At 34.9% G+C, this 10,293-nt stretch overlaps 1 protein-coding gene across 1 annotated transcript; it reads right to left on the bottom strand.

The window, feature by feature from the left end:
- Positions 1-3,335: 3,335 nt before the first annotated feature.
- Positions 3,336-9,919, bottom strand: LOC132176321 (glycine-rich protein). The gene is made up of 13 exons (XM_059588493.2): positions 9,467-9,919; positions 7,628-7,866; positions 6,935-7,000; positions 6,734-6,812; positions 6,473-6,552; positions 6,342-6,365; positions 5,849-5,973; positions 5,091-5,307; positions 4,918-4,971; positions 4,600-4,646; positions 4,211-4,295; positions 3,887-3,950; positions 3,336-3,537 (listed from the first exon to the last, which is right to left on the bottom strand). Exons 1-13 carry the CDS (start codon positions 9,810-9,812, stop codon positions 3,434-3,436), a joined length of 1,530 nt encoding a protein of 509 aa, XP_059444476.2. The 5' UTR covers positions 9,813-9,919; the 3' UTR covers positions 3,336-3,433.
- Positions 9,920-10,293: the final 374 nt, after the last annotated feature.

Here is a 10,293-nt window from a genome sequence, read left to right as displayed (position 1 = left end):
CTAGTGAATTCCAAAACATTATGAACGATATTTTCAATCCCTTTAGTCATTTTACCATCGTTTACATTGATGATGTTTTGATTTATTCAAAATCTATTGATGAACATTGGAAACATTTGAATTCATTTTTAAAAATAGTCAAACACAATGGATTTTTTGTCTCTGCTAAAAGATCAAGTTTTTTCAAACCAAAATTAGATTCCTTGGTTTTGACATTTCTGAAGGTCAAATTAGACCCATTGATAGAGCTATTCAGTTTGCCGATAAATTTCATGATGTTATCATTGATAAAACCCAGCTCCAGAGATTCTTAGGTTCTTTAAATTACATTACAAATTTCTACAAAGACCCGAGAAAACATTGCAAGCCTTTGTTTGACCGTTTACAAAATCCTCCTCCTCCTTGGACTAGCATTCACACTTCACTCGTTAAAAAGATTAAAACTCATGTTAAGACCCTACCCTACTTAGGTATTCCTTCTGATAATGCTTTCAAAATTGTTGAAACTGATGCTTCTGAAATTGGCTTCAGAGGCATTCTGAAACAAGTTGTTTCTCCAGGATCTCCCGAACAAATTGTTCGATTCCATTCCGGATCCTAGAACAATACGCAAGCTAATTATAGTACTATTAAGAAAGAAATTCTTTCTGTTGTTTTATGCATTACTAAATTTCAATCTGATTTGTTAAATCAAAAGTTTTTGTTATGCATTGATTGTAAATTTGCTAAATACATTATGAAAAAAGATGTTGAAAACATTGCATCAAAACAAATTTTTTCCAGATGGCAAGCATTTTAGCGTTTTTGATTTTGATATTGAATATATTAAAGGTTTCAATAACTCTATTCCATATTTTTTCACACGTGAATTTTTGCAATGCTAGCATGGCAAGCAAAAAGGATAAGGGGAAGATTGACTCCAAGGCTTTGGTCTCAAAACCAGAGTCTGCCATTACTGCTCCCATTACTAATTCATCTGTTGCTCTCGCTAACCGTTTCTCGGCTTTTAGCCCCGGATCACCAGCTAACTACTCCAGTGCTCTCGTTTAAGATTATGACCATTTTGTCATTTCTTCTAAAAAATTCACTATTCCTTTAATCAAATACGATAAAACATCAGCTTATGTCGTTCTTCCTCATTCCGAACATTTATTTCATATTGAGATAAATCGTTCTCACATTAAATCTCCTACTCAAATTGCCGCTTCTTACTTTCCTCCTCAGTTTCATTGGATCCCTGAGCATCCTCTGAAAACTCTTTCTTACTGCACTAATATCCTGCTCTAGACAAAGTCTGTTCATTTCAAACCCATTTACAGTAAAATTGAACCCAAAAAACTACCTTATCACAGTGTCTATTTTGATAGAATCATTCTTGAACAAGTTTGGGGGGAACATCCTTCGAACCCAAGAAAATTGGAAGATTTCTCCATCTTGTTCTGCTATTATGATTACATTGATGGATGGTCCAAATTCATGCTCTATCAAAATCCCAAGTTTGACCACTCTTGGTTCATAAACTTTGATAAAAAATTTGAAGGCATCCTCACTCTTTGGTTCTCCAGATGGTGAATGAAATTTGGTCTTGTTCCTGATATCCTCCCACTAAAACTCGTTGAGACTTTCAAATCATTCAAAAATCTTTACAATATTGATGAACATGGGGTCAAATTTCCCCACATTCTGCATTTTGTCAAAAAGTTCAAAATTCCTTGGAACATAAAATGGCAATATGCCATTCTTGATGACAAGCTAGAACGACATTGGTCTGTTAAATGGTGGGATAACTACCCACGAGTTGATAATATCATTGAAAATGTCAAAAATCTAGCCCATTTGCCAAAAATCCAAGCCCCTCCAATTCCCAATCAATTAACCATTGGCAATCCTGCCAAATTGATAACTCCTAGTACTTTCCTTTCCCCTCCCAAAGAGGCAGATACTGTTACTTCCGCTAATTCTTCCAGTTCTTCTAAGAAAAAATCTTCTAAGAAGAAAAAAGAAAAAAGACATTTTAAAAGCACTTCTGGAATCTCTCAATGATAATTTCGATGAAGATGAAGAAGAAAATTCTAATGCATCTTCTGATGCTACTTTTAATCCCATGAGAGAATGGTACGGAAATTCTGGTTTCCCTGATGATAGCCCCGATAACTATTACCCCAAAATTGAAGATTTATAATCATTTGCCCTTCACAGTAGCACCGTTCACTTGCAATGGTACCAATCACTTGCCTTTTACATAGGTACAGTTACATTGCCTACTAGGGTACCATTTCTATTCATGAAGGCATTTGCCTATCATTATGGCACAATTCAATCATTATTGCTACAATTTTTCATTTGTCTGCCGACACCACAGTTCTGCTATAGTTTCTCATTTGTCTGTCGACACTATAGTTCTTTACTTTTACTATTAACTTTCTCAATGTAATTTTTATTTACCAATTGGATTTTGTTTATAAAAATGACAAATCCTTCTCATTGTAGGACAGAAGCTTTTAACCTAAACACTGAACTCATTCTGCAACTACCCTGTCTACTACTTGTAATATGTTATGCTCTTGTGTACTTTCGCTACTTCTAAACTACGTTTGAATTTATAAGTGCTATTGTTAATCAGATCTTTTGATATCTTTTCATTATCAATCTTTTTCATTTCTCTTTTATTCTCTGAAAATTCTTGTATCATGCTTATTTTACTTGCAATTACCACCTACATAGATGGTTCTACTGCTTTATTTTTATCATTAAAATAATTTCAATTAGTTTTCAATTCACGCCCTCCATTGGTATCAAGGCCCTCCATATATATATATATATATATATATATATATTAAGATTGATCTAAAGGTAGATTGAGCAATACTAAATAGCATATAACTTTTCAATTTAACAAATATAATACCAAAATTTACAAAAAAATTTAAATTTAAGACTTCAACCCATTCTTTTCTCAATAATTAACAAAAAAAATTATACGAAAAGACTATTGTACCACTCTCATTGGCAACCACAAGACTTTATTCCTGTTTTTTTTTTTCTTCTTTTTTATTTTTTATTTTTTTAAACTGAGAAAGGTATAATAGTCGTAAATGTAAAATATTAATAAACTTAAATGTTAAATTAGCCGAATTGAAAACTCAATATTTTCCCCATTTAATTATCCATGCAAATTTTCCCATGTAATCCTCCGAGACAATACTTCTCATTTTTCACCGTATCAAAATACAAAAACCGACAACACTTTTAAAAGACCTTAAAACAGGTCTGATTTTCGGCTGCCATTTTTGGGAAAACTATAAGAGCATGTTTTTGATTCTCAAAGTTAAGAGAAAAAAAGAGAGGCATATAATTAAAGCTAATAATTTATCCTCAACTGATTTCTGTCTGTATGTGTACTATACAGAACTGTGGGGAGTCCACAAAATGTTTACAATTGCTCGACATGGTTAGTAATTTCTTCTGGGCAAGATTGTGCTTGTAGAAGCTCTAATCGATTGAAAGGTTGAGCAAACTGCAAAATGTAGTCTTCATCTGAAACCACAAAATCAAACATAAAAGCATTAATTGTCCGAATAAAAAAATTGGGATAGAAATCTCCAACAATTTTGCTGTTCGGATTGTAAATGTGAGAGAGCTTCTACACGCCCACTTGCCTGAACAGATCTCGGACAACTAACCCACTTGTTCGAGCAAGTGGGTCCTATAGAAACTCTCTAACATTTACTGTCTAGAATACTGACAATCCTAACAACAAATTATTGGGAATCCGGATCCTTGGTTGCTGGCAAATTGTTGGAGATCCGAATCTATCTTTTTCTCAACAATCAAATGGTTCATCGCATGTAAGCCCCAAAGCAGAAAAAAAGGGTTAGCAACTCACTCTCTTTGACTGTTCCATAAAGCCAGCATAATACCTCGTCAGCAAATGCCAGGCACACTCCTCCCTGCCAAACGATTGTGTTGAAACCAGGAGAAAAAGGTAAGAGACACACATTTGTTCAAAAAGACATGCAATGATTTGCTGATCCTAAAATCACCCAGCGGGAATTGTCATGTTCACAAATTTGACATTGTCGTTGTTATGAGTGTTGAGTATAATTATCAAATATTCCAATAATTCCCAGCTAAAAAATAGAAAAAGATTATAATGAAGCAAAGATGCAAGTTTGGTGTGCATATGCATCTTGCAGCAAACAAGGTTTACCTGCCAATAGTTTTTCATTTTCACCCGTTCCGTTATGTCTTTGGTTCTTAGCCTCTCCGTTCGAACAAGTCGGCCGGCATCATCCCTGCAAAAAAGCCGAAATACTTAAGAGCTTTGAATTCAAAGGGCATACATCAAAAAATTATTACCCCACTGTAATAAGAAAGAAACTGTCATAAGAAAGCTGTGATGTTCAATGTTTTACACTAAACCCAAAAGCTGATGGGGTTATATCAAGATTTCAGCAAATTACCATGCCTCTACTTTCTCCAATCAATCCATACCTAACATTTTTGGATCCACCATACCCTTATTCTTGTGTTTTACAGCGCCAAATAAAGGGAACCAGTAAGAAAGCAGAAAAAATAATATGTAGCAACGAAAATTACCTGAACCCAATAATAACATAAGGAACACCTGCCAGGAAAGATTGAATCTGCAACAATTAAAACCACCATGGTAAATCTTTACATTAAATACAGAAAAATTCCAATGACAATGCACATACATAAAATTCTATCACACAACAAACCTCTCAAAAAGTCAACTTATTGGATAATAAAGGTAAAAAATGGGGCAACAAAAATCTAAAGATCGGGCATAAGATAAACAAGATCCCATACTTTTTGCAGATATATGTTGTCCATACTTATCAAATGAAAAGGAAATTTATGCTAATTCATAGTCATCTTAGGAAGCAAATGTACCCAGAACTTGAGCAGTTTCTCTCTCTCATATCTTTCCTCAGTATGATAATCCAACTGCAGAAAAAGAGAGACATTTTACTACTTATCTGCAAAGATAATATCAAGATTTTGAAAAGATATAATTGAAAAGAAACAGATGCACGCCAAAGTGAATAAAATGAATATATGTCAACCTCACGACTTGTTTTTAACTCTACATAGAACCTCCTTCCTTCATCAGTTGAATCACAGCAATCCATTTCGGCACCCATCAAAATACGATGAGCCCCTAATTTTGTTTTAATGACAGAACAATATTCTGCATTGGCATCAACATGATGAATCCCTTCTCCGTCAGCTCTTCTTGGATCTTCAGTGGCAAGGCTCTCAAAACAATATCCCCAATAACATCTAAATCAACAAAAAACAATTAAAAGATAGAAGCAGAAAGGGACATGATGACACAGCACTCTTGAACATGTCTAGAGATTTTGGACCAACTAGATTGAGTACGACAATTTTTTTTTTGATAATTGTTAATAACTAACATATATACAGACTAGTAATATGAGGTCATCTAACCGCACTGAATTATCAAAGATATTTTCCCTTCTCTTTTCCCATTTTCTGGTTTCATGTATATCTGCGATTTTGTTTTTGATAAGGCAATTCATTAATAAGAGCAAAGGAGTACAATCCTAGTACCCAGTTCATGTATATTTGGGATAAAGCAACTATCATGGAATAACTCTCATAGTACACCTCATACACCAAACATTATTTTCCTCCCAATGTTAAGTTATCCATTTTTCACCCAAAACGCCTTTACTTCTCCCATTTTATCTCAAACTCTAACCTGTGTTTATAAAATGAATCAAAGATGAAGTCTGCTTGCTACAACAACTTTCTATAATATTTAATACGAAGTTACTAACATCCACTGTATCAATACCTTCGACGTTCCAACTCACTTTTCGGCCTTTCTGGCAGCTTATGCACATCAAGATAGATGACCCCATTTCTCTTGTGCACACCCATTTCCCAAGGCTCATGTCGAATATAAGCAGTAGCTAATATCTGCAACAAAATGAGAAAAGCAGAAGCACTATAAGATGCTGCCAACCAACCTAACCATGTTACCAATCCACAATGTAAAAATGATTAGTAGACAAAAATCTAAAGACAAATCCTAATATTATTCTTATGTAATTGGATCAAAGCATACTTCTAACAATCTGTACTTTTAATTATTTTTTCTATTTTTCCTTTGCAAGGATGCCTCATCCTTCACTTCTAAGTAGCCAAGTAGGTTATATCTGTCTTCCATATCCATAACTCTCTCTCTCTCTCTCACACACACACAAATCTGTCTTCCATATCTCTGTCACCAATGAAAAAGCAAACGAACATAGATCAGTAGTTGCTTCAAAGGGATTAGCAATTACCTTATTGAGGTTGTTACGGTAAGTCTGCAAAAGCACCACAGAGAAAAAGGGAAATTATAAAAAAGAATAGCCTTTACTATTAATAAAAACATTATATACTTTTGAAAGCTAGACTTGCAATACATTCATACCACAAAATGCATGTTTTGAAGTGGAATATTTTTGTCTCTTATGCAAGCAAGAAGATCACCAAAACCCTGAGAGCCCAAATCTGGTTTAGAGAGAAAAACAAAACAAAAAAACAAAACCCAGAGTTGCCTGCTTAAATCAGCCTGATACACATAACCCAAAAGTACATGCATATTTGAAAATAAATTTCAATACTCAGTATTGTTCCAAAAGAAATCTCATTATGCTGATGAATAGTTACAATATTTTAGAAACAAGCATACCTCTTTTCTCGGTAAAGGTATCAAAACCTTGATTCAGATCAGCTCCAATATCTTCACTTATAAGACGCTTAAAAAGCCTCTAATAACACAGAAAAATTGTTACGTGAATGAGATAACCATAAGCATGAATTTTACACATATCAACAAAATGAATATTAATAAAAACAAAACTATACACAGGTCCAGCTAAAGAAAGCTTACCAAGCTGCGATCATCAAAGTAGACCTCTCCATCTTCTGCACGACTATAATAAGCAAGTTCGCTTGGCTATTGGATTAAAATAGCAAATTTAGTGAAGGATAAGAATCAAAACAGACATTACAACGAATCTCCATGAAGTCTACAGTGATGGTTTACTAGCAGCATGTCAAACTACATAGAAAAATTGCTTAATAGTCGCATTAAAAAATGCCTATTATTGGCAAGATACCACATCCAATAGACACAGCAACAGGATTTTTTTTTTCTTTTTTCTATTTTAATCTTTTGATAGTATCAGCATCAGCAACAAGAACATAAAGAAATAATAACAAATCAAACCGCAAAAACATCAAATTACAACTGTTTTCAGCACCCAAATTTCCTAATTTTGTTTTCCTTTCCATTCAAACCATCTTAATGAATGCTATAGAAAAGAAGATACAGTATGCCAATGAATTAACATATGGGGTTATCTCAAACCTTTACAGGGAGATGGAAATTCTTATTGGGCTGGACATCACCTTTTACACCATAGGTATATCAAAGCTTAAAAATGCTTCTAGAAATTACAAAAAGAAAGAAATAGAAAAGGACATAAACAAATAAAAGAAAAGCTGTCATATTAATGATTCTTTTTCATTCAATATTCACTAATATAATCTTTCCTTGAATTGAAGAAGAATGCTTTCTTACCTCCTGCAGAGCAATACGTTTTCGTGATAATGTTTCTTCACTCTTTGAAAGCTTTAGTTCAGAAACAAAGCGTTCATCACGACGACCATTCATAAACTTCGGGCCATAACCAAAGTTCTGTCTCTGAGGATAAGGTCCAGGTCGGGGAAGGAGGCCTGCTCCTCCTCTACCATTCATAGGACGGCCACGACCATAATTTCCTCTGCCCGGGTTGTTAGGATTGCGAATAGTAGGCAATACTGCCACAAGGTATTTGGATGAGTTTGCATGAAAGAAATAAATTATAAAAATTTCGAGTGAGAAAGAGAAGCAACAGCTTCTTGCCAAACAAATGCATTAAGACGAAAAAGGGGGAAGTCATTGTTTAGGGGAAAAACACGAAATTAACAATATCACATGCCTTCAGTAAGATCAAATAAATTGTCAATATGCAGCCACATATCACATTGCTATATTCCTCCCAAGATATAAACTTTTGTTTGTTGTTTCACACTTTCACACAGCTCATGTGTTTTGCAGAAAGCATATAAAGAAACATTGTTCTTCAAACTTATCTGAAACTGACTTCTATTTTACTGTAGCCTACCTCCAGTTTATGGATAAGGCCTCTTCACAATATTCACAAGGGTCTTTAACATGTAATGGACGAATGATTTAAAACACCTTATGTCTTCAATGTACTGACGCATCGTTCATTCATATACAAGTATTTGCATAAATACATTACAGAACTTAGACTAGCATATTCAAAACTGAAAAAAGAAAAACATGTGTTTTTAGTCACTACCCAATCCAAAAACTCCCGTGGGGATGTAAGGAGCCAAAGAATTGAAAGAGACCATTTGACTCTTCAAAAATTGTAAGAAAACCCCTATGACCCCACTCTTATAAAAAAAAAAAAAAAAAAAAAAAAAAAAAAAACTCCTTTAATCACTATCCAATCAAAGGGGAAAAAAAAAAACATATTTGGATTCTTTTTCTAAAATCTAAAAATTATCTCCTCAAAAAATGAGAAGAAAATATTTAAACTTCAAGAAAACCAAAAAACCTAATTCCTAAAAGTTTCCCTAAATAAAAATATTTCTTTTTTTTTTTTAAAAAAAAAAAACAGGAACTTGTGAATTTCCTCCATCCAACCTCAACTCCCTTCCTCCCCTCTGCTTTCTCTCTTCTCTACAAACTTCCAAGTTGTCTCTCAAATGTCCTTCCTCCCCCGTCTTGCTGACCCCCAAAGTAGAATTCTTGGCTCCGCCAGGCCTTCAAATGCTCATTTCTTCACACGTTATTCTATTACTATTTTAGATTACATTCTAATCCTAAAATTTTACTTCTGTAAAGGTTATGCCAAAAGGAATTCACATTCAATTTATAACATTGAATGGGAGCATATTGGGTGGGTAGGTTTTATTGCATCTGCTCTTATCTGCAATATGTAATTGACCTTTCCTTTGGAAGACAGAACAGCAGTGAAAAATGTTTCTGGACCTATTGGTCTTCGATATCACGCAGTCAAGGGGTCATATTTTTTTGGTTTATAAGAAACTAACAGTATCTCAAATGTTGTCCAGTGAAAATAGTTCATTTCAACTACCTCCAGAAGAGCTCTCTACCAGGACCTAAAACCGGCATCTCTTTCGGTCAACATATATTTACCAAGAACCCGAATAGCAGAACGCAATTGAAATCAATGCATTCCACAAGCTACTCAAACTAGCGCAATAAATCCTGTAGAAGCACATAAATCAGCAAGAACCCAAAAAAAAATAAAGAGGCCAAATGGTATGTTTGAAGACCCATTCAAGAAACCCATCAAAGAAAAAGAATCAAAAAAAGGTTTACCAGGAATTGTGTAGGGACTAATAACAGGGGTTTTACAGTAATCTTCGTTATCAGACCCAAACAGATCTTTATCTTCTTCGCCCCCATGATGCCCCCCATTGTTGTTCTCCACCTCTTCACCATTCCCTTCCACTTCTTCTTCTCCTCCACTGCTTGCGCTCCCACTGGCGCTACTGGACGAAGACGCGGACGACGACGACGATGCTGATGACGAGGCGGCGGATGACGACGACGAGGACGACGACGGTGACGATGAGTGTGCCCCATCTTGTTGGACATCGTGGGTTCGATTGTCGTCGTCGTGGTCCTCTCCGAACACATCTACGTCTTGCTCTGAGAAATCCATTCGCGGACTTTCGTTTGATCGATCCCGTGCTTGCGTGTGTCCTCGGAGCCGTTTAGGAATTTATTTGCGTTTGAGAGGCTGAGTTGGTGGGCAATGTCTCGGGGATGCTACTCGGTTTAACTGGGCCCAGTGGCACAAGATTTGGCCGAGTTAAATCATCCCACCAAAACTCTTTGCTCCGTGTGAAATTTTAAAGGATCAAATTAAAATATAAATTATGACTCATCGGTTCATGTTACTCATATTTATTTGTAACAACTTTCAAAGCATTTTTTAAAACTAAAATCCACTATATTAATTCAAGAAATATTCTTATCGATTAGGATAAAGTACACCTACCCCCTTAAATTATCACTCAGGCTCCGTTTACTTCGACGTAAAATGGTTTCCTTCGTAAAATATTTTTAAAAAATCCATTTTCCCTGAAAATATTTTCCTTCGAAAACATTTTATGGCGTTTACCTTGCACACGGAAAATAAT

Source organism: Corylus avellana, chromosome 3, assembly GCF_965113065.1.
Source record: "Corylus avellana chromosome 3, dhCorAvel1.hap1.2, whole genome shotgun sequence".
In the NCBI taxonomy this organism is placed as follows: Eukaryota; Viridiplantae; Streptophyta; class Magnoliopsida; order Fagales; family Betulaceae; genus Corylus; species Corylus avellana.
This window is presented reverse-complemented; position numbering and strand designations above follow the sequence as displayed.

Bases quoted from the DNA above. Each gene is read 5' to 3' on its own strand.
- LOC132176321 (XM_059588493.2), bottom strand. From the start codon at position 9,812: ATGGATTTCTCAGAGCAAGACGTAGATGTGTTCGGAGAGGACCACGAC. The intron at 7,867-9,466 runs GTAAACCTTTTT...ACCTTGTGGCAG, and splicing joins TAGTCCCTACACAATTCCTG to TATTGCCTACTATTCGCAAT. The intron at 6,553-6,733 runs GTATGCTTGTTT...TCTCTAAACCAG, and splicing joins TACCTTTACCGAGAAAAGAG to ATTTGGGCTCTCAGGGTTTT.